This window comes from Diplotaxodon limnothrissa, linkage group LG12 (genome assembly GCF_057381915.1).
Source record: "Diplotaxodon limnothrissa isolate DT_005_m linkage group LG12, D_limnothrissa_male_GT1.1, whole genome shotgun sequence".
Taxonomy (NCBI): Eukaryota; Metazoa; Chordata; class Actinopteri; order Cichliformes; family Cichlidae; genus Diplotaxodon; species Diplotaxodon limnothrissa.
The window spans coordinates 40,303,168-40,328,626 of NC_140607.1; the positions used below are offsets into that span (position 1 = coordinate 40,303,168).

Genomic DNA, 25,459 nt, shown 5'->3' on the forward strand with positions numbered 1-25,459 from the left:
TTTGTACAGATGTGTGAGTGAAGCTGTTATTGATGTCTGCTGAGCCGTGAGCCTGTTCATGGCTTAAATTTATTTATTTATATATTTTTACAAAGTTTGCTTTCTGTATGCAAAAACCCCCAAAGTTGAGTCAAATTGATTTCTGTGCACAAACTTGGCCAAATAAAGGTGATTCTGATAATATTGCCCAGGGAAACGTGACTGCCAGTATGGGCAAGACTCCAGGTGCAGGCTGTGTAAAGATGCCCCTGAGACAATCCAGCACGTAGCAGCAGGGTGCAAGATGCTGGCAGGCGGGGCATACGTGGAACGCCATAACCGAGTGCATAGTGGCATAGTGTACAGCAGAGGTGTCAAACTCAATTGCATAGGGGGCCAAAACTCAAGGCACACTTTAGGTCGTGGGCCAAACAAGATAAACATTTTTTAAACACACTAAATCGATGTTTTTTAAACATAAATATGAATAAAAACAGGCAGAAATATTATTCCAGAATAAATAACTTAAAAAAATTAACTTTAACTTTAAATATTTTGCTCTCCATAAAAATATATCCTGTCACAATTATGCAAGTTAGAAATATGAACATGCAGCAAAAACCCCAGAAAAAATAAATGAACGCAAACACAAGGTTCCAGCCGCATGTAGACGGAGCAAAGTGCGCCGACTTGGCTCAACATTACTTGGCAACAGGGAAAGTGAGGCAGGTTGCACTGGTGCATTTGTGACAGCTTCACTTGAAACGCCTTCACCACATCATACATGTCCATGAACTGACAGGTTTCCTTGCTGAGCTCAAAAACTACTGAGAACTTTTCCCCAACTCAGCCAGCGGACCTCTGTGTGATGAGGAATGTCGGCAAACTCTGAATCTATTTCCCACATAAAAGACTGAAACTGACGGTGATTTAATCCTTTAGCTCAGATAAAATGTACGGTCTGCGTCACGGTGAGCATTACATGCTCCATTTTAAGGACTTTACCACACAGCGTTTCCTGGTGTGTGATGCAGTGATATGCTGTTAACTCACCAGTACAGTTCTCCTGCATCCTTACTAGATCTTACATCCTGCACAACACCAGCGCTCCATCTGTTATCCCAGCGCAGTTTCATGTCAGTTACACTTTGAAATACTTTTAAAAAATGTCTTTTCCTGTCGTTGTCCCGTGCATCGATTCAATTTCCAATATTCACTCCCCTTACGGATGAAGATGGTCAGCTGTGCAATGTCCATCATGTCTGTACTTTCATCCACAGCAAGAGAGTATGCAAGAAAGTTTTTGCTTCTTTCACACAACTGTGTTCTTAAATCAGTGGCCATCTCACAAACCCGATCAGCAATCGTATTTCTGCTCAGGCTCACATTTGCCAAAATCTGCATTTTGTCTGGACACAAGACGTCGCACACCTTCATCATGCAGCTCTTCAGAGTGGTACCGGGCTGATTTGGCTCCTCTGCTACAATAAAACTTGCTTTCACAACAGCTTCACTTTGTGATTTTGCACTGGTGAAAGTCATCTGCTGAAATGCAGAGGTGGGTAGTAACGAGTTACATTTACTCCGTTACATTTACTTGAGTAAGTTTTTGAAAAAAATGTACTTTTAAAGTACCTTTTTTGCAAGATACTTTTTACTTTTACTTGAGTACATTTATGAAGAAGAAACGTATGGGCTCAAAATGTGGTCATTACAAAGCTTTCTTTGTTATGAATTAGCATACATGTTTTTATTGAAGATTTGAAGAACTAGCAAAAAAACCAGAAACTCTTGTAGAGGAGTGCAGGTGCATCTAGTACAGGTAGAGCTGCTGCAAAAACCCACAGAGCTCAGCAGCCAGCGCAACAAATTCTGGATCCTTGGCTTTTAGTTAGCAGTTAGCATTAGCAGCACATGCTGCGTCCGATGTGAAAGGACCTTTATGCTGCGCACTGTGACTCACAGCAATGGTCCCGGGTCAGCCCTGACTTTGTGTTAAACTAATCCTAAAGTAATGATGGTGTTTCTAACCACTGATATACCACAACTTTATCCTTTCAACAGCTGCTGAAAGTTAGGGGACCTAGCTGCTATCGGATATTTATATAGAGATCCTCCAGCTTCAAACTGTATTACCCTTCAAGGACCTGCAGTTCAAAAAAAGCGCCCCTCCGACAGCCAAACCCATCTGTTCTCTGATTGGATTGTTTAATTTGTGATTGACATGACATTGACCAATCAGATGAAAGGAAGAAAAATAGGGTCAAAATTCGTACTTGTAACTTGCAGGGATTTTTTGGCTAAGTCCACAACACTAATCTTTTTTACACACACACAAATTCTTTTTACACATACAAATCCTGATTTACAAGTACAAAACTGATTTACAAGTACAAAATATTTATGACCACATTTTGAGCCCATAGGAAACTGTACTTTTACTCCGCTACATTTGCAAAATTCGACTCGTTATTTTTTCGTTCTTTTTTTTTTAATTAGTTTAACACATTAGATAACATGCCGCCAGTGGAGTTTCCGGTAACTTTTTTACCAATGAGATGTGGCCATGCAGTCACATGACCAGTTTGAAACTGTGGCGGGCAGAGCGGCCCAAGCGTTTCAAAGTAGCGGACACACAGAAAGAAGAAACCCATGAAAACATGGCAGAGTCTACGCTAGAGCTGAAGAGGATGAACACCCTTGGCCTCACATACAAAGAATGTTTCGCTTAAAAGCAGCACAAATGAACAGCTATATCTGCAGTGTTGGTGTCTTCAGTGAGAGCCAAAACAACAACTTTTCAGCGTGAAACAACTCAACTCGTGTAACCTGAGGAAACGGTAAGTTTTCTCTAAATATCTTTTTAGCTGTGGTTAGCTGGATGTCAGTCTTATGTTACAGCAGCTGTGTCGAGCTCGAGCTGCGAGTCATATTTTCGGCGCTACGTTGTAGTGAGATAAGTTTGTGGGTGTTTTGTGCAGCTTCAGCTGTCCTTTTAACTGCTCGCTGGTTAGCTAGCGTGAGCTATAAGCTAACAGCTAGCCTGGTTAATGACGCTAGAGTTCAACGCACATGCAAACAGCTCGTCTCTACTCCTTTAAGGTTCTTCTGTATTGGCTTCATGATAGCATTTATTTATAAAATAAATCTGACATTTCAAACAGTTACTGGCTACTTGAGTAGTCTTTTTGCCAAGTACTTTTTTTACTCTTAGTTGAGTAACTTTTTTGACGACTACTTTTACTTGAGTAATAATATTTTAAAGTAATGCTACTCTTACTTGAGTACAATTTTTGGATACTCGACCCACCTCTGCTGAAATGTCAGATTCTTCTTTAGCTCTTCTACTTTCTGTAGTTTCTGCTCTGCATTTCGGTTTTTCAGCTTGTCCTGATGTTTTGACTCGTAGTGCTGTCTTAAATTAACAGCAGCTATCTTTTTCTCATTAAAAGTAATCAAAAGTACTTTGGGGACCTTCAGCCCTCAGAACTAATACTTAGTAAAGCAACATCCACCTAATTTAAATGTATAATTGAGCACAGGGAGAGGAGCTACAGTCCATGCAACTCTGGCTGGGAACCACCACAATTCAATTCAATTCAATTCAATTTTATTTATATAGCGCCAAATCACAACATAAGTCGCCTCAAGGCGCTTCATAGATACAGAGAAAAACCCAACAATCATATGACCCCCTATGAGCAAGCACTTTGGCAACAGTGGGAAGGAAAAACTCCCTTTTAACAGGAAGAAACCTCCGGCAGAACCAGGCTCAGGGAGGGGCGGGGCCATCTGCTGCGACCGGTTGGGGTGAGAGAAGGAAGACAGGATAAAGACATGCTGTGGAAGAGAGACAGAGATTAATAACAGATATGATTCAATGCAGAGAGGTCTGTTAACACATAGTGAGTGAGAAAGGTGACTGGAAAGGAAAAACTCAATGCATCATGGGAATCCCCGGCAGCCTACGTCTATTGCAGCATAACTAAGGGAGGATTCAGGGTCACCTGGTCCAGCCCTAACTATATGCTTTACCAAAAAGGAAAGTTTGAAGCCTAATCTTGAAAGTAGAGATAGTGTCTGTCTCCTGAATCCAAACTGGAAGCTAGTTCCACAGAAGAGGGGCCTGTAAAATTGAAGGCTCTCCCTCCAATTCTACTTTTAAATACTCTAGGAACAACAAGTAGGCCTGCAGAGCGAGAGCGAAGTGCTCTAATAGGGTGATATGGTACTACAAGGTCATTAAGATAAGATGGGGTCTGATTATTTAAGACCTTGTATGTGAGGAGCAGGATTTTGAATTCTGGATTTAACAGGAAGCCAAAACAGGAGAAATCTGCTCTCTCTTTCTAGTCCCTGTCAGGACTCTTGCTGCAGCATTTTGGATTAGCTGAAGGCTTTTCAGTGAGTTTTTTGGACATCCTGATAATAATGAATTGCAGTAGTCCAGCCTGGAAGTAATAAATGCATGAACTAGTTTTTCAGCTTCACTCTGAGACAGGATATTTCTAATTTTAGAGATGTTGCACAAATGGAAGAACGCAGTCTTACATATTTGTTTAATATGTGCATTGAAGGACATGTCCTGGTCAAAAATGACTCCAAGGTTCCTCACAGTGTTACTGGAGGCCAAGGTAATGCCATCCAGAGTAAGAATCTGCTTAGATACCATATTTCTAGGCTTTTCAGGGCCGAGTACAATAACCTCAGTTTTATCTGAATTAAGAAGCAGAAAGTTAGCGGCCATCCAGGTCTTTATGTCTTTAAGACATTCCTGCAGTTTAACTAATTGGTGTGTGTTATCTGGCTTCATGGACAGATAGAGCTGGGTGTCATCTGCATAGCAGTGAAAATGTATGCTATGTCTTCTAATGATGCTGCCTAAGGGAAGCATGTATAATGTAAACAGAATTGGTCCTAGCACTGAACCCTGTGGAACTCCATAATTAACCTCAGTGTGTGAAGAGCACTCTCCATTTACATGCACAAACTGGAGTCTATTAGATAGATATGATACAAACCACTGCAGCACAGTACCTGTAATACCTACAGCATGTTCTAATCGCTCTAATAGGATATTATGGTCGACAGTATCGAACGCTGCACTGAGGTCTAGCAGGACAAGCACAGAGATGAGTCCACTGTCAGAGGCCATAAGAAGATCATTTGTAACCTTCACTAAAGCTGTTTCTGTGCTGTGATGAGCTCTGAAACCTGACTGAAACTCTTCAAATAAACCTCTGCAGATGATCTGTTAGCTGTTTGACAACTACTCTTTCAAGGATGTTTGATATAAAGGAAGGTTGGAGATTGGCCTATAATTAGCTAAGACTGCTGGGTCTAGAGATGCTTTTTGAGTAAAGGTTTAACTACAGCCAGCTTGAAGGCCTGTGGTACATAGCCGATCATTAGAAAGGTGGCTATATTGGTCGCTGATTTGTTTTTGTTTTGTTTTTGAATGTCAGAAATGTATATTTGTGAATGTGGAGATGTTATATTGGTTTCACTGGTAAAAATAAATAATTGAAATGGGTATATATTTGTTTTTTGTTAAGTTGCCTAATAATTATGCACAGTAATAGTCACCTGCACACACAGATATCCCCCTAAAATAGCTAAAACTAAAAACAAACTAAAAACTACTTCCAAAAACATTCAGCTTTAATATTAATGAGTTTTTTGGGTTCATTGAGAACATGGTTGTTGTTCAATAATAACATTATTCCTCAAAAATACAACTTGCCTAATAATTCTGCATTCCCTGTATTTAATACATTCTGATCTTTGCCCTTTAACAGGTGACCTGCTGATATGTGATTGAACAGCTGAGCATTTTCAATACAGCTTTCATATTTTTCCATGTTTAATTCCTACAGACTGGAAATCAGCAGATCAATACTCGATATTCTATGGATTCTCCTCATTGATCTAAGGCTTGTTTCCATTTACTTCATATTAATCGCAGCTGTATTACCGATCACCCAATCAATCGATCAATAATCAGATCCAGTTTATTTATACAGCACATTTAAAAACAAAGTACAAAAACAAAACAAGATTGTAAACAAAAGACAAAACCACTCACGTTAAAACAAAGCACATCAACTCACACCGATCAAACGCTACTGGAAAAAAAGTGTTCTCAAAAGAGACTTGAAAACAGTGAAGATGCCTGTCTATTACTCAAAGGCAACGCATTCCAAAGTTTGGGAGCCACAGCTGAAAAAGCTCATCCTCCTCTAAGTTTCAGACAATTTTTGGGACAAAGCAGCTGGTCAGCTGATCTAAGGGCCGCGAGGGAGCATGAGGCTGAAGTAGATCAGAAAGGGACGGAGGAGAAAGACTGTTCATGAGCCAAAGTTAGGACTGCTGTGATAAACAGGAAGTCGAGGAAGAGAGGACAGGATCGGTGAGATCAGAATCAGAATCAGAATCAGAATCAGAATCAGAATCAGAATACTTTATTGATCCCTGGGGGAAATTATTTTTTGTTACAGTGCTCCATTATAAACCAACATTAAGACAAGACAGACAATATGCTAACTAAGAATAGTACAATATATACATATATATACATACATACATACATAAGTCACTTATAAATAAATATTTGGAAAAGAAACATGTGTAGTTGTAGCAGCAAACAGTGTGTTAAGTGGATGCGTTGTACAGGGAGATGGCCACAGGCAGGAATGATTTCCTGTGTCGTTCAGTGGTGCTTTTCGGTAATCTCAGTCTCTCACTGAACGAGCTCCTGTGACTGACCAACATGTCATGGAGTGGGTGGGAGGTGTTATCCAACATTGTCTTTATCTTGGACAGCATCCGCCTCTCCGACACCACCTTGAGGGAGTCCAGCTCCATCCCCACAACATTGCTGGCCTTACGGATCAGTTTATTAAGTCTGTTGGCATCTGCGACCCTCAGCCTGCTCCCCCAGCATGCAACAGCATAGAGGATCGCACTGGCCACCACAGACTCATAGAAAATCCTCAGCATTTTCTGGCAGATGTTGAAGGACCTCAGTCGCCTCAAAAAATAGAGACGACTCTGGCCCTTCCTGTAAAGTGCTGTGGTGTTTTTAGCCCAGTCCAGTTTATTGTCAATGTGTACTCCAAGGTATTTATAGTCCTCCACAATGTCAACACTGACCCCCTGGATTGAAACAGGGGTCAAGTGTTTCCTGGTCTTCCTGAAGTCCACGATCAGTTCCTTGGTCTTTGCCACGTTGAGCTGCAGATGATTCTGCTCACACCACGTGACAAAGGAGTCGACCACAGCCCGGTACTCTGTCTCATCATCCCTGCTGATGCATCCAACCACCGCAGAGTCATCAGAAAACTTCTGAAGATGGCAGGTCTCTGTGCAGTGGCTGAAGTCTGTGGTGTAGAGGGTGAAGAGGAAGGGGGAGAGGACAGTCCCCTGTGGTGCCCCTGTGTTGCTAATCACCTTGTCAGACACACACTGTGGGAGACGTACATATTGTGGTCTTCCTGTCAGGTAATCAACAATCCAGGACACCAGAGAAGCATCCACCTGCATCGCTGCTAACTTATCACCCAGGAGGGTCGGCCTGATGGTGTTGAAAGCACTGGAAAAGTCAAAAAACATGACCCTCACAGTGCTCGCCGGCTGGTCCAGATGGGTGTAGACACGATTGAGCAGGTAGATGATGGCGTCCTCTGTTCCGAGACGAGGCTGATAAGCGAACTGAAGGGGATCCAGATGTGGTCTTACTATGGGTCGCAGCTGGTCCAGGATGAGCCTTTCCAGGGTCTTCATGATGTGGGAGGTCAGTGCCACGGGCCTGTAATCCTGGGGGCCACTGGGACGTGGCGTCTTTGGTACAGGGACGAGGCATGATGTCTTCCACATCACCGGGACCCTCTGCAGACTCAGACTCAGCATAAACAGTTTATGAAAGACTCCACACAGCTGGGGGGCACAGGTCTTGAGGACAAGGGGACTCACTCCGTCTGGTCCAGCAGACTTGCCTGAGTGAAGTCTCCTCATTTGCATCTCAACCTGGTATTGAGTGAAGGTGATGGGTGGGGGAGGGGTGTCAGGAATCTCACAGGAGGCAACATGTGAAGAGAGAGGCTGGCACAGTGGTGTGGCTCTGGATTCCAGGCTGACTGCAGGTGAGGTTGTGGGGGTGGGAGCAGACACTGTGGTGTCGAATCTATTGAAAAACAGATTCAACTCATTGGCTCTATTCTCACCTCCCTCAGCTCCCCTGCTGTTGGTTGGCCTGAATCCAGTGATGGTCTTCATGCCCCTCCACACCTCTCTCATGCTGTTCTGCTGGAGTTTCCACTCCAGCTTCCTCCTGTAATTGTCCTTAGCCTCTCTGATCTTGTCCTTTAGTAACACCTGGACCTTCCTCACCTCCTCTTTGTTGCCCCTTCTGAAAGCCCTCTTCTTGTTGTTGAGGAGGGCTTTGATGTCCTTAGTCACCCACGGCTTGTTATTTGGGTAACAATGAACAGTCTGAGCTGGAACAATGGAGTCGGTGCAGAAAGTTATGTAGTCTGTGATACACTCAGTAAGCCCATTGATGTCCTCGGCGTGAGGCTCACAGAGTGTTTCCCAGTCGGTCACCTCGAAACAGCCCTGTAGTTCCGCTATTGCCTCCTCTGACCACCTCCTAACAGTCCTGGTGGTCACAGGTTCCCTCCTCACAATTGGCACATAGCAGGGGGTGAGGTGAATCAGGTTATGATCTGACCTACCAAGTGGGGGGAGGGAGGAGGAGCTGTATGCATCCTTGACGTTAGCATACAGTAAGTCTAAAGTTTTCTCTCCCCTGGTGGGACAGTCCACATATTGTTTGAATGTTGGTAGTGTATTGTCCAGTGATACATGGTTGAAGTCACCCGAGATCACAATAAAGGCACTCGGGTGCTGAGTCTGTAGCCGAGCTATGGCAGAGTGGATAGTGTCACATGCAGCTGTGGGGTTAGCAGAGGGGGGAACATAAACAGCCACCAAGATGACGTGAGAGAATTCCCTGGGTAAATAATACGGCCTGAGTCCAACAGCACAGATATGTTCATGCCTGTGTGTGAGAGACGAGCAGCAACATTTTGAACAAGCTGAAAACGTGAGAGGGACGCTTGGTGCACGCTTCGTGGTCCCATATATCCCACAATTCATAGCGCGGCGGTAGGTGTGGATAATTTTGCCGCAAAATACGGCAGAAGGGAGCGGCCAAGAGTGAACTGTCAAAAGTAAGTACTGAATATGACGTCACTTATTTATGTGCGAATGTTTAATAACGAAGAACATTAAAACATTGCTGTTGGCCACATGTCGGCACAGTTATGTGACATTAGTGATGTTTGTGCTTTCAGCGTTAACTTGGTTTTAAAGCCTCTACATATATATATCTCATAATAATCGGACAATACATATAATATTGTCCATATTATATTTACATTACCACAGTGGGATGATTTTAGTCTCATGACCGACATCAGCTAATTGTTATTTACTAGCTAATCTTGAAATGACTGTTGAGGAATGAAGCCCAACAATCATGTTTTACAGTCCCGTGGTCTCAGCCTCAGATACTCATCAAAGTGACGTCATGACAAAAATGAATGACCAACAAAACATTTTTCTCCTTCATTTCTGTCACACAAAGCTGTATGTAACATTTCTTGCGGTTAGTATCATGGTTGCTAGGCAACCTGAACAAAAATGACATCACTTCCGGTTTAGGGCAGGTCATGGCGGACCTGTGATAGTTCGTGCTGACATCTATTCCAGTGTAGGAAGTGTTTTGAACAGGTGATCGGCAAAAAAAAAAAAAAAAAAAAGAACAGCTGATCGGCAAAGCGTGTTTCTGGAATATTATGTTTTTGTTGCTGCAAGCGCTTCTTATGCAGTTTTTGCAAAGCTATATGTGGAAGGCAACTGTGACCTAGGACAAGCTGATGCCATAAGATGTAAGTACAACTTCTCCGGTTTCATATGCAAAAAAAATTATTGCGCTAGCTCACGTGGTTGCAGTGCTAACAGGATTTAAAAGTAGTTGCACAAAACGGAGCGTGCCCGCTCTGATCGGTTTTACAGGGTTAATCATACGCCCAAACAGGTGAGTCACCCGAGGGTGTTTTTTGTTATCCAGCTTCACTGAACCAGCCAGCATGCTCAGGTCATAGGACAGCGGTCATCAGCTCTGTAAGTCAGTAAGTTCAGGTAAGCATCAGTCCAGAATTTACCTGCTGCTTACCTGGATATTAAACATGAAGGACACAGGTTGATGACATAATCTGGGTGGTATTTATGTGAGTCTAAAACTAAAAGGTCCTGAAGAAGGACTCCAAACAGATCACCTGATGTAAGTCATCAGGCTGTGATTTGAACAAAGAGGAACAAAAACCTGTGAAGGTGATGTGTTTGTTTCTGCTGCACAGGTGTCCCACAGTAACTCCTCCCTCATTCAGGTGGACTAATTCGTGGTTATCCTAAACACAGTGGCGGACTTGATGTAATTTGATCACTCTGACCACCGTCCCAGAGGAAATCCTCAACACTTTCATGCTGTTTGCATCACATCATTAATTAATTAATGTCATTTAATGGTCGGGCATTGCATTGCACAGCTACAAGCATTTCACCTCATGTCATACTGTGTATGGTTTTGTGTGTGACAAATAAAATTTGAATTTGAATTTGATCAACAATCCAAACTGTTTTATGGCTCTCTTCTCCCCTCTGGTGGATTATATGTGCACTGCAGGCAGCTCAAAAAATGAGTGACATCTTTCAGTTAAAAACTTTAAATATAACAACAAATCCAAAGGTTTTCTGCTGAAACTGTGTGAAAATCAGTTTTATTCCATGAATCCCTGTCGTGGTCAGTAATACGATTTAAAAAGATTTAAATCCTAGGAATTAAAATAATAATAAAGAAACATGAAATCTGCTCTCGTGGCAATCATTGTGCTACAGGTTTAAATAAAGTTTCTAAAATGTTTGAAACTCAGCAACATTTTAAAATCTATGATTTGAGTCTTATGCTTCAGAAAATGTTTGATTGTTATAACCAGACAGTGTTGAAAAAAAGTAATCAGTAACTAATTACTGATTACTTCCCCCCAAAATTAATCCCGTTACTTTACTGATTACTTATTTTCAAAGGTAATTAGATACTTAGTTACCTTTTCAAAACATGATTTACAACCTGAATAGGTAAAAAGCGATAGATCTTTCAGGCCAATTCGACCTTTTCTACATATTCCAGCATATAAAATGTGTTTACACTCATTCTTTCACATAGATGCAAGTAAAACACAACAGAAAATAAATAAACTCAGACACAGCAGTCCTGTTGCTCTATTTTCACCTGTTTAGCAGGAGTGGGGCAGGCGGAGGTTTGCCCTGGTGCAGGTATGACACAGCCGTCATGTCAGTGGAAGGATCTGGGAGTTTCTCTGGGAATGTCACATTCCTGTGGTTTTCTTCCCACGGAGTGAACAGCAGACACTAATGTTTTTGTCACTTTTTACAGAATCAATGTAAGGTCTGTACTTCCACGTTTTAAATGCTGCACTGTCATACTCTCGCTGCACTCGATATATTATCCATTGCTGATCTGCACACAGCTGTTGCCACGAACGTCGTACTCACTTACGTCACTGTCATGAGACACTCTCACAAACGAGATCATGGTTTAGTAACGCAGTAATGCAGCATGCTTACGGGAAAGTAACAGTAACCTAATTACCTTTTTTGCAATAATAAACTTACTTTACTTGTTACTTGAAAAAAGTAATTGAATTACAGTAACGTGTTGCTGCCCATCTCTGCCAGCGAAGTAGGCCAGGTGTGCAGCAGGTGATGTGTTTGGCGGAGTTTGTTTTATGATTACATTTTTAAAAATGTAATTACAATTTTTTTTTTTTTTTTTTTGTAAAGAGAAAGTCCAAATGAAGTTTGTTAAACCTAGTTTGGACGTTCTGACCAACATCTGCTTCACAGGCGATGGAGGCTGGAATGGGGCAGGGCCAAGCCTGTCTCCTCCTAATTCTAAACCTGATCTTGATCCCTGTTCTGGTCCTCAATCAGAGCCATATGATGGGCTCTGTGCTCCTGTGCCCGGACGGTCTGATGAGGCTCTGGTCACCATTGACTCAGATGCTCTGATGGCCTCGCCTAAAGGAGAGGCTGCAGGTCGGAAAGGTCCAGACCCACAGCTGAGGGACAGCAGCTATCTTGAAAGACACCGCAGGTACTGACAATTATTGTGAAGGCCACTTCCTGTGTTGTGATGTCACTTCTACTTCCTTTCAAGGTTCAAGGTTCAAGGTTCCTTATTTGTCACATGCATAGTTATACAAGTATAACACACAGTGAAATGCAGCCTGACACGCTCCTCGACATGTGCAAAAAAATTGGAGGGGGGGGGGTGTAGAGGAAGAACATTATATATATATATATATATATATATATATATATATATATATATATATATATATATACATACTATATATATATATATATATATATATATATATATATATATACATACTATATATATATATATATATATATACATACTATATATATATATATATATATACATACTATATATATATATATATATATATATATATATATATATATATATATATATACATACTATATATATATATATATATATATATATATATATATATACATACTATATATATATATATATATATATATATATATATATATATATATACATACTATATATATATATATATATATATATATATATATATATATATATATATATATATATATATATACACATTGGGTGAATGTGCAGTAGTAGCAGCAAGCAGGTGAATTCTGTACATTAATATGAATAGACATCTGACTATTTTACAGGATAGACAATATAAACATATTTAAAATTAAAGGAATTGAAATGTACATTGTGCCTAACCCTAACCCTTTGAAAGGTAATGCGAATAAAGGTTTTTGAATCATGGTTAGAGGACAAAAGTTAAGGGGTAGAGCTTCTGTCCTCAGGTGACAAATGTGGATGATGTCATGTCTCTGACAGGAAACGCATCACATAGAGCTGCAGCATGCTGTGTTGCCTGCTACCCATAATCCAAGGCAGCCATGTTGACATGGTAACAGTGCTAGAGATGACGGTGACGCTCTTAGAGACAGTTCATGAAGTAGTCCCAGCCGAGGACCCAAACGTACAGGTAAAGCAGAGGGGCTGATCGCGCGATATGGCAGTCTCGCTTCTGTTAGTCTGCCCCAGGGCAGCTGTGGCTACAACTGTGGTTTGCCTGCACCAGTGTGTGAATGTGAGAGGGAATGAATAGTGGAATTGTAAAGCGCTTTGGGTGCCTAGAAAAGCGCTATATAAATGCAATTCATTATTATAAACACCAGGAAATAGACCCAGCCCAAGATGCACAGAACGAAAACGAGCTGTGATGGTTGGGATGTCATCAGATGATTCAGTCTGAAGGATGATGACTATAATGATGAAGGTGCTGTGATGTGATTGTCAGCTGTGTCCTCCTGCCGCCCTTCATGCTCATTGGCTGTCGCAGAGTCAGAAGATCCGGGATGCCGGACACAAGATGGCGGCTGACCAGTAGCAGAGGAAGGTGAACAGGTGAGACGGAGGTCAGGTGATGTCCTTATGGTACTGGTCACTGTTATCAGTACAAAATGAACACATAACTACAGGGTATCGAACACATCTGGCAGGCAAGGAGGTGCCTCACTGATGGAGACGAAGAAGAGGAGCAGGAGACGGACAGATGGACACTGAAAGTAGAGTGATGACATCATCCTACTGTCGCCGTGGCAGCTGTCCACTTGGTTTAGTTCAAGACTTTTACTTTGAAAGGAGTAATTTCCTGTATCCTTGCTTAGAGGATGATGATGATGAAGAAGATTGGTTTTTGGTTTGAAATTAGGTTGTGCTTCCTGTTTGCGAGCTGCATGAATTCAAAATAAAAGTTTCGTGAGGTTTTCACATAGGGTCAGAGGCAATGCCTAAGCTTTGGTCTGAACACCTGAAAGATGTCCTCAGACTCGCTTTACGTTCATGAAATGATCGTCAGGTCCTCTACATAAGCAGCATTACCTCTGGAGCAGCAAATTCCATACCATAATTCACACACTGTCCATAGCAACATCAGCATGACTGGGGAAAAGCTTCAGATCAGATGTTCATGAGGAGTGTGACGGGTTTAAACTTGAGGTGAGAACTCTAAATCACACCCTGATCTTTATGAACCGAGATCAGGTTCTATGCTGCTGCTTCATGATGGTTGTGGAGGAGGAGAATGTCAGCTGTGTGCTCCTTCTGAAAACCTTTTAAAGTGAAAGGACCAATCAGTTCCTTTATAATGAACTGATGGGTTTTTTCACTGAGGAAGGACAAAGCGGAAGGACTATTCAACTACAGACACAAACAGTCATGGGCACTCTGACCCCGCCCCCCCCCTGTGTGTGGTCAACTGCAGTGGTTTATCTGGGTGTTACTTTGTGTTTGTGTGTGTGCTAATTGAGCTTTCTACAGGAACTGGTACACGCTAACCATGTTCACATGTTTAGTTTCTTTAGATCTGTCAGATGATCGCAGCTCACTAACCTCCTTATCTTCATGTCTGTACGGCCCAGCCACCACGTCCAGCTTATCCACAGGACACCAAAGCGTTCCGAGGCCAGCCAGTGTAATCTCTCCGGCTTGTCCTGGGTCTACCCCAGGAGCCTCATTTCCTTGGGACATGCTTGAAACACCTCAGTCAGGAGGGACCCTGAAAACATCCTTGCCAGCAGAGATGGGTAATCTGATTACTTTTTTCAAGTAATAAGTAATTGATTACAATTGCAAAAAAGTAATTAGATTACTGTTGTTTTCCCATAAGAAAACTGCGGGGGGTTTTTTTTTCTCTTTTTCTTTTTATTGTGTCCTGTCTGGCACTGTAGCAATCAGAATTATTGTCTAAGGCCAAGAAAAATGCCCAACAGAATTAGTTTCCCAAGTGGGCCTTTTGCTATACTGGTCCAGTTGATTGTCATAGTTTATTTGATCTTTATTAGTTATTTTTATTCTAAGTTATTGTAATCAGGCCAGACTGGATGGAAAAGAAAAACAAGAATAAAAGTTCAGAAGAAAGTTAACCGAAGGAAAGGGAAAGAAAAAGGAGAAAAGAGATGGAGAGAAACGATAATGAAAATCTGCTTCATCACCTTTGTCTTTGTGTCTTTTTTGTTTTTCCTCTTTTTCTTTTCCTGGATCACCTTTTGAGAAAGAAAAAAGAAAACAAGCAGAAGAGAACAAGAGTAATAGAATAAACAACATCACAATGATATATGGGAATATGACAGTAAATACTAAATATTAAACATTATTGTGCAGCACATAAGATCAACAGAACACAGTGTGCTTTGAGGTAGGAGCCAAAAAGGGGTGTAGTTTGTGGGTGTGATCACCCGTGTGTACACCTGTGAGCATGGACGCGCTTGTTTTTAAAAGGTTCCTTCATGTAATGATCTGCTAGAGGGTGTGGGGGGGCCACAGCCCCGTCCTCCAGGGCATGAAGCAGGTATGGAGGAGATCAAAACTCCAGACATCCAGAGGCCCCCAGAACACAAGAGACCAAGGAAGACCAACAGAGGGGCAGCCGTGTTACTAAACGGTGATGTTGTTTGTGAGTGTCTCATGATGATGACGTCCAAACGTGCGACGTCCGTGGTAACAGACGCGTGCAGATCAACAATGGATAATATGGAGTGATGGAGAGAGTATGACCATGCAGCGTTTAAAGTGTGGAAGTAATCACATTACTTTGAGTTTGATTGTATAAAAAGTGACACAAACATTAGCGTCCGCTGTTCACTCTGCGTGGGAAGAAAACTTCTTTGTACAGCGAAAAAAAAATTAAACTTCAAAACTGAGCGAGCAGCGAGCACGCTGCCAGGGGAATGTGACACTCACAGAGAAACTGTCACAACGGGACTGAACGGACTCACGCGCAGGCTCTAGGTCGTGAAAGCACAAGAGTCTTTATTATGATACACCAGGTGATTATTTACAAAAGTGAGGGGAAAGCCGGGCTCCGGGGGTCCACACACGAACGGGAAAGACGGCGATAGTCACACACACACACACACACTCCGTCCACTCCTCACGCTCCTCTTCACACTCCAATCACTCGGGTAACACAGGGGTTGGTCCAGGGAATCTGTACACAGAGACACGAAGGGATTGTAAGGCAAATCGCTGTGAAAACACTCTAGAAGTAATTGAGCTGGGGTTACACTGACGAGGGTCGGCAACGGTCCAGCAACGAGAAACACAGAGCTGCCATCTTATAAAGGAGCTGGAACACTCGTGATGAGCCACAGGTGCGTGGGCCAAGGGCAGGAGCCCACAGGTGAGCTCCGCCCAGGCAGAGGGAGGAGGGAAAGAGGGGAAGGGAGAGAGCAGGAACAAAAAAAGAATACAAAAACATATGTAGCCATATGTCTGTGAAGGTTCTCAGTCATCCAGGTCATCGTAGTCGAAGGAGCTTGCAAAGAAAAGCGTCTGGACTTCTTTAAGTTGCTTGAAGACGTTTCACCTCTCATCCGAGAAGCTTCTTCAGTTCTAAGGTCAAATGGTGGAGAGTCCCAGATATAAACCTAGTGGGAGTTTCCCCCCACAGAGGGACAAAAGGACCCCCTGATGATCCTCTAATCGCCTGAGCCAAGGTGTGAAACTGGGCGTGGGTCCCAATCAGCCAGAGTTTCGGGTGAGCTCATTGTGAAACCTGGCCCCACCTTATCATGCGAATTCCTGAGGTCAGATGGCCCAGGATGTGAGTGGGCGTTAAGGCGTCTGGGAGGGAACTCAAAACTGGATTATAGATGGCAGAGAGTTGGTGTCGTAAACCACCGCCACTGTTCAAAGATGGTCGCTCACAGTGGACATAGATGCTTCTTTCACTCCTCTTTCAAACCATCTGTCCTCTCTGTCCAAAATGTGAACACTGGCATCCTCGAAAGAGTGTCCTTTATCCTTAAGATGCAGATGGACTGCTGAGTCTTGTCCTGTGGAGGTGGCTCTTCTGTGTTGTGCCATGCGCTTGTGAAGTGGCTGTTTGGTCTCTCCAATGTAGAGGTCTGGGCATTCCTCGCTGTACTGTACAGCATACACCTGCATCATCAGCAGTTTTGGCTTGCGTAAAAATTACCGTATCATCCGCATACATAATCGTGTCCACATTTTTGCACACATTAGGCAAGTCATTTACATAAAGTGAAAATAACAGGGGGCCTAGAATTGAACCCTGGGGGACACCTTGCGTACAGTAAAGGGTGACTTGCTATTCTTTATTTGCACGCATTGTTTTCTATCTGATAGATAAGACTGTATCCATTTAACAATGTGATTACTAAAGTTAAATGTCGACAGTCTAGACAAGAGCTTAAGATGATTCACAGTGTCGTACGCACGCTTGAAATCAAGAAAAACAGCCGCAACATAACTGCTCTTGTCTAAGTAAGACTTCACTCTCCGCAATCCGAATTGCATAGGGTGCAAACCCGGATTGGAGTCATTAAGATGTTTGATGATAGAGTTAGGAACCCACTTTTCTGCTATCTTTGAAAAGATAGGGAGTATGCTAATAGGTCAATAATTAGCAGGGTCTGTTTTATCACCCGATTTATAAATTGGTGTAACTTTTGCCACCTTCCAACTCAGAGGAACGACTGCCTGCGTGATTGATAAATTAATAAGATGGGTCACAGGCACCAAAAAACAAGATTTATAATGCTTCAAGAAATTGGTATCAAATCCAAACTCATCCCTTGCGTTAGAACTTCTTTTGGAGTTTGTACGTGCTGCTTTGTCTGTAGGGGCCACCGTAAATATACTTTTATTTATTCACTCCACATAAAATGTAATAAATAAATCATATAATACAAAAAACAACTATTCACAGTTCAACTTTTAACTATTTAAATTTTCAGCTTTTTCCTTTTACAAATTTAAAGTGAAACAACACAAAACACCGCAAACCACAACACAATTAAATATAAATTAAAATATGAAAACAAAAAGAAGATGCACATTCTCTGTCATATGGACCTGCATGAATAAACTTTCTGAATCCTTTATCATCTGCAACTGAAAATAGTTGTGGATGATTACTATACCTTTCTAATGTGACGTTGTTGTCCCTGGCTCTCTTTCTCTCTCTCTCCCTCCCGCTCTGTTCCTGTGCTACTGCGAGGGTAACTACTGCCCCGCCCCCCTCTACCCAGCACAAAGCACAAGGCTCGCGTGCAGAGTGAAGCGGGAAAAAAGGAGCGAGAGAGAGAGAGAAAGGGGAGGGGGGGGGGGGGAGAGACAAAAACCACGGCTCCCAGTAAGGAGCCGGCTCGCGTCGTTCACTTCAACGAGCCGGCTCTAAGAGCCCTTTCGTTCGCGACCGACACATCACTACAAGACAGCGAGACCAAGACGAGACTAAGACCAAGACCACGTAAAAGTGGTCTCGAGACATCCAACTCTAAGTAATAGTAATAAATTACACAGCAAAAGTACATTCATGTAGTTGTAAAAAGCATGATAATATATCAAGTAATCCAAAGTATTCAGAATACATTACTCTTATTGAGTAACGTAATGGAATATGTTACAAAATACATTTTGGGCCATGTAATCTGCAATTTATAGTGGAGTACATGTTAAAAGTAACCTTCCCAACACTGTTTAATAGATCTCTCTGCTCTCTTCCACAGCATGTCTTTATCCTGTCTTCCTTCTCTCACCCCAACCAATCACAGCAGATGGCCCCGCCCCTCCCTTAGCCTGGTTCTGCCGGAGGTTTCTTCCTGTTAAAAGGAAGTTTTTCCTTCCCGCTTTCGCCAAAGTGCTGCTCATAGGGGGTCATATGATTGTTGGGTTTTTCTCTCTATGTATTATTGTAGGGTCTACCTTACAATATAAAGTGCCTTGAGGGATTGTTGTTGGGATTTGGCACTATATAAATAAAACTGTATTAAATAATTCTTCATTCTGCAAACCCAGCATGTGATTTGATCATGTGTGTGTGTGTTGTTTCCATTGGGTTTTGAGAGTTATAAACTTATTTTGGAAATCCTGCAGTCTGACCTCATCATGTGTTGCAAAAAATAACCTCTTCTCTAAAAGGAAGACATGACGTCATCAAACAGGAAGTATAGTTTAGTTATTGTAAGAAGAGCGCCCCTGCTGATCAAATATCACCATGAACATGTAACGTCAGCTGCAGGTAATTTCGTCACGCTTTGCTTTGTGCAGAGGCAGGGTGGGCCTGCTACTACGCATGCGCACAACTCTCGCAATCTGAGCATCTCCTCACTGATGACAAAGGGTGCTCCGGGGACGTGCTGCGCGTGACCGCGTTCTTTGCTTGCTCAGATGCAGCAGAGACATACAGGTGGAGGTGAGACTGACGGAGCTCCGTGTGTGTAGGTCGGTGAGGTGGAGGATGCGTGCCGTGGGCTGCAGCAGCTGATCACCGGTACCGAGACGAAGAGCGCGAGGAAGGACCAGAGGAAGAACCATGAGCTGCAACTGGGGCACCGAGCTGTGGGTATGTGCACGAGCCGCACCTGAGAGCTTCGCACCGGTAACCTGTAACCGTGTGTGTGTGTGTTTGTGTGTGTGTGTTTGTGTGTGTGTGTGCGCGCGCGCGCAGCCTCGTTCTTCTGTCTGCTCTGCCATAGCAACACGATGAATGACGACAGAAGCGCGAGCTACAACCTCCATGATGGTGCAGCACGCGACTCTTACACACACGTTTTTATATCATAGTGAGGACATCTAATTGACATAATGCTTTCCCAGCTGCTTCCCACCCTAAACATAACTCTGACGCTAAAACCACATCTTCAGTCTCAAAAATGTCTTCAAACTCGTGGGGACGGGTGCTTTGTCCCCGTGACTGTTGGCCCTCACAAAGATATGTAAACATAGTACACACACACACAGTCTAGACTCTAGAGAGGGTCCGGTCCTGATCCTTGGAGCAGATTCTGCTAGTGAGTTACCATGGTAACAGCATCTGTGAACCTAACCTGCTGACAGGTGTTCTGCCTCCCCTCCTGCTGCACCAGAAGCAGCCGACTGACCTTCTGTTTTATAAAGTGGCCTCAGTTCAGTTCAGTTTTATTTACACAGCACCAAATCACAACAGCAGTCGCCTCAAGGTGCTTTGTATTGTACAGTAGACCCTACAATAATACATACAGAGAAAAGCCCAACAATCATATGACCCCCTATGAGCAGCACTTTGGCGACAGTGGGAAGAAAAGCCTCCCTTTTAACAGGAAGAAACCTCTGGCAGAACCAGGCTCAGAGAGGGGCGGGGCCATCTGCTGTGATTGGTTGGGGTGAGAGAAGGAAGACAGGATAAAGGCGTTGGTCGTGTCCAAATTCATGGGCTGCATCCTCCTGAGGACCCGGCCTTCGCGGTCTACGTGGGCCGGGTCCTCAGAAGGTCGGGTAGGCCGGAAGTAAACGGCTGGGGAAATTGGACGGTCTAGCCTTCTGATTAGCGTCACCGCTGTCTCTGTGGAGTTTAATAAACTCGGCCGACTGCTCCTTGCTATCTAAAATATAACAGGACACTGGTGTAAATTCTCGACCATCTCATACTTCTGTTTAATCAGATTTCTTTTTGACGTTTAGTCAGCTGTGTAAAAACCAAGGAGGAACCCACCCGGGGGATTAATAAAGTTTTATCTAATCTAATCTAATAACTTTAATCTCAGCCAAACTGATTTACTCATGAACAAATAAAACACTGAAAAAAGACCAACAATAACATTTTTAGGTTGTTTAAGTGACTTATATATTACGTTTAACCTGAGTAGCGAAGGTCCGCGGTGATCTGAAAATGATGTGCCGGGAGTTGTGACGTTCTCGGCGGCTTCAGTGACCCTCGAGCTCCCGGCTCGCTATGGAGCTGATGGGTAACAGACGTCTCCGAAAACGTCGAAGCGCTTTTGCAAATATGCGATATCTTGATAAACCGAGCAGATATTTGATGTTTACACAGCTACTTTCTTGCCTGAAAATATGTTAAAAGTTTATTTTGTGACCCAGAAAGATTAATAAGAGTAATTTTAAAACTTAGTAGCGGCCGCCATTGTTGGAAACTTTGGCTGGGCCGCGCTATGAATTCTGGGATATGGTAGGTCACAAAGGACACACCCGACTAGGGCTGGGTATCGTCACTGATTTCTAGAATCGATTCAATTCCAATTCACAAGGTCCCAAATCGATTCGATTTAAATCTGGGAAATTTTGACAGTCAGAAATATAATTCAGATCAGTACATTTACATATTTTTGTATCAATAAAAAGGAAGCTGACACACGCAAGACTTTATCACAGGTGTGAGCGTCACAGCAGATGCTTTTGTGTCAAAGTAGCTGAAGATAAAACGCAGAAAAACATGAAAGTGGTTTTCCTGGCCTGGGATTTTATAAAAATATTCTGCAGTACATCAAAAACGAAAGAAAATTATTAATCAACATATGAACATTACCTCTGAAGTTACAGCGGTTTTATTAGAGACACGGCGTTTTGCATTTTGAATAATTTTAAAAAGTTTAAATTTGTTCAGTATTGAACAGCAGAAATGAGGTTTTCTTTTCGGAAAATGTAAAAGGGAAAAAAACAGCAGCCGACAGCCTGTAAACAACAGTAGACTGGTGCGTAACAAGCAAGCGAATAATGAAGAAAGGGAAACTGATCTTGAAGTACAGAGAGAGAGAGAGAGCTGTGCATCGCGGTGGAAGCAAAACAGTAAAAGTCAGAGTGAATTCATGACGATGTTTATGTGAAGCGTTTGGATCTTCTTTTGCTGCTGGTTCGGTCAATATTGTTTGGAGAGACATCAAACTAACAGCTTTAGAATCAGCGCATAAAGGGCGTGAACACAAAGCGCAGACCCGCCGACAGATCAGAGTCAGTGAGCTGTCGGCTTTCAGCCCCGACCGTGAGAAAGGCGACATCTAACTGATTCTGATCCGCGGGTCGCGCTGTGTGTTTAAGGCTATGTGCAGAATTCGTGTACCTTCTCTCATTTACTGTCTTAACTGTTTGGTGGTTCTTGAAATTTTGTGAGATGTCACCTGAGATTCTGGCATTTTGGGCAAAATAAATTTATATTAAAAAATCGATTCAGGATTTTAATGAATCGATTTTACGTTATCCAAGCCAGAATCGATTTTAATCGATGAATCGATTATAAAAACCCACCCCTACACCCGACCCATCCTTCAAATTCGGGGAAAAGGAGGACGCATTAGTCGGCTGCATTCGGAGGAGTCTACGAATTTGGACAGCCTTCGGCGCGTCGCTGTGACGTAATCGGCCTACAAATGCGGCCTCGGGAGGATGCAGCCCATGAATTTGGACATGACCGTTGTGTGTGAGCTCACAGGATCAGGAAGTTCAGATTTGATGGTCCATGTTTGTTTTTCCCATTTCTTTGAGGGCCTGTGAGACCAAACTCACAACACTACTTGTTGGAGATTATGTATCGAAATTTCAGGAGTGGGACCACGCCTCCAAATATGCTCCTTCCGGTCCTCATCTGTACAGGTTCCCCCAGTTCTGCAAGCTGTCATTCTCGTTTACGTGCTCCTCCCCTTTTCAATTCTGTAACTTCTTCACTTCTGTTCAGTACGTGGGGATCTGCCGGGCCCGGGAGCCGTCGCCAGTCCGCCTCAAAGCCTTCCCCAAACCGCAGCTCAGCTCATGCCCAAGCATCACCTTTACCTACTAAAACGCTGTCAAACATAAAATGAGGACGTGGGTCCAGCGAGTAAATTGTTATTTATGCTGTGCTTCAGGTGAGTGTCAGAGGTCAAAGGTCACACTAACATCAGTCTGCTGTTTCAGGATCAGTTTGATAACTTGGAGAAACACACGAGCTGGGGGATCGACTTCCTGGAGAGATACACTAAGTTTGTAAAAGAGCGCGCCGACATTGAGCTGAGCTACGCCAAACAGATCAGGTATAGTCCTTAAACCAAGACCTGAACCATCACGACCATGTAAAACTCCTGGAAAACCTGAATTTAGTTTGTCACATTTGTTAAAGTCAAACTGTGAGGAGGTTTGGAGACAACTCTTTAAACTCCTTCAAATAAATAACAATACCTGATCAGTCAGTTTATCATTAGTACCTGGATTTACTCACAGTGCAGATGATGTGTGTGTAAAACTGATTACCTGAGTGTTACCTTAATGTCTCATTTCAATAAAACCCGAAACCCCAAAAGTCTGTACTACCTGTGTGTCTCACCTGTGTGTGTCACCTGTGTGTCTCCAGAAGTTTGTCGAAGAAGTACCACCCCAAGAGGAACAGAGAAGATGAGAGCAGGTGAGTCTTTACCTGTTTGTACCGAGTTCACCCACGAGTCAAACTTCGTAGTACGGGTCAGTCAGGAACGCTGCAGAAAACCGCAGCTTTGGCAAATACACGATCGCGTTGTGTGAAATCGCAGTTTTGATCAGAAAATGCTGGTTCAGATGTTTCTGCTTGCAATGAAAACACTTGCACTTTGCTGAGCGTGCTCCCTGAGGAGTGGTCGATCGGCCCATACTGCCTACAGTAAATGGACTCACTCCCGGAGTCTCTTCAGAACCTCTTCAGAAATTTGTAGGCACAGGCAAGGGGCGGAGGTGTCCCCTGCCTGCAGAGGGTGGTAGCCATAGATTGGAGGGTTCTGTGGTCGCCGCATCTCTGCTTGTTAGTTCTGCTGGCATCATCAGGCACCGACCTCCACCTCACATTGACAGACTCGAGGTTAAAGTCGGCACCTGCAACTCTGAGGAAATGGTTGTCAGCTGGACACGGGTGCAGTGCTCGGTCTGGGTCAGGTTTGAGTTCCGGTGGAGAGTGACGCGCATGCACCATCAAACTACGGCCGCGCGCTTTGACCGTGAGGTGAAAATGTGCTTCCTGTGAAGTGTGTGTGAGCTGAGCTGGCCAGCCGACTGGTTGTTTCAGGTACACCTGGTTTGTGGCGTTTGCGGCGACTCTGCAGCAGCTGAACGAACTCGCCATCCAGAGAGAAGATCTTGCTGAAAACCTGAACGCACAAATTGTCTGCGAGCTGACACGATACACTCAGGAGCTGAAGACTGAGAGGAAGTCTGTGAGTGCACACACACACACACACACACACACACACACACACACTCGTCAAGTCCAGTGGGTTTATTGTCACAGTGGTACAGTACACAGTGAAGCAGCTTCCACATCACTCTACCCACTGCAGCGTGTGTATACATGTTGATGATCATGTGACCTGTGTCTGTGATTTTCATCAGAAGGTTCAAACAAACTAAAATAGAAATAAACTCTAGGAAGTAAAATTTGATTCACTTTGATTTACTTTAAGTCAAAGTGAGAGCTGATGATGAGGATGATTTCTTCAAACCAACAATGTGTCTGAGGGAAATATTGACACTGGTATTCAGTGACTGATTTACTGTTTGATTATTGCAGTCTGGACTGGAATCAGGCCCATGGTCACCAGGGTTGGCCTCGTCCACACTGTGGCTCTGCAGGATGTATGTTGCCTCCTAAGCCGTACACAGAGCAGTGATGATGCTCTGTCCGTGAACGTGCCCGACCGTGTTTTTATGCACCAAAGTTATTGCGATGCATTGCTAGTGACATTGTGAGTTCTGACATCCAAGTTCCAGGTATCGTGTCATAAGCCCGCCCTCTCTGCTGCTCAGCAGAATGTGGCGGTTTGAAGGAAGCGTGCTGCCCAAAGCTGAACATCAGACACATCTGCTCAGTTACCCAGCTCCCAGCTGCTCTGCCACATGGAGCCCACACATCACCCCACATTTGGCAACGTGTGGTGAGCATGGCTGAGGCATGCTCTGACATAGTCCCGTCATTCCGAGAGCTGCAGATGTGCCACATGTGGGCCAAACTTATGTCACTTCCTGGTCAGAAACTCGTCCTTAACCCTCACCCTGATGGCACTTAAATGTGCGACAATGCCAATAACACAGATGTAGGAGTGGGACTCGATTAAAAAAAATTATCTAATTAATTAGAGGCTTTGTAATTAATTAATCTCGATTAATCACATTTAATTGCACAAGAACATTTGACCCAAAACACAAATGTTTTTTTTTTATTTAAAGGGTTTTAATGGGCGACAGAATGAATTAATAGATATGGACATGAATATTATAAAGTCAAGCTCTTTTAATTTATGGAAAAAAACATTTAAACTGCATGTCAGTCCTAGCAACGCACTTCCTTCTTCTGTGTGCATCAGTGTAATCGGTATACCAGCAAATCGTGCATTGACAAAAGTTCCCCTTGGAAGGCAAAGTGCAATTAAATGTCTTATTTTTTTCAAATTAATTAATCGCAATTAACGCGTTAAATTCTCACCCCTAAATTAAAGATGAAGTTACCATAGTAAC

General features: G+C 43.1%; 1 protein-coding gene across 2 annotated transcripts in view; it reads left to right on the forward strand.

The window, feature by feature from the left end:
- The first annotated feature begins 19,550 nt into the window (after positions 1-19,550).
- The window catches only part of fnbp1a (formin binding protein 1a), a 35,035-nt gene continuing 29,126 nt past the window's right edge, over positions 19,551-25,459 (forward strand). For both annotated transcript variants that reach the window (XM_085366991.1, XM_085366992.1), the window contains exons 1-4: positions 19,551-19,580; positions 22,901-23,016; positions 23,334-23,384; positions 24,015-24,162. In XM_085366991.1, coding sequence (XP_085223117.1) covers positions 19,551-19,580; positions 22,901-23,016; positions 23,334-23,384; positions 24,015-24,162 — 345 coding nt within the window. The remainder of the gene's footprint in view (positions 19,581-22,900; positions 23,017-23,333; positions 23,385-24,014; positions 24,163-25,459) is intronic.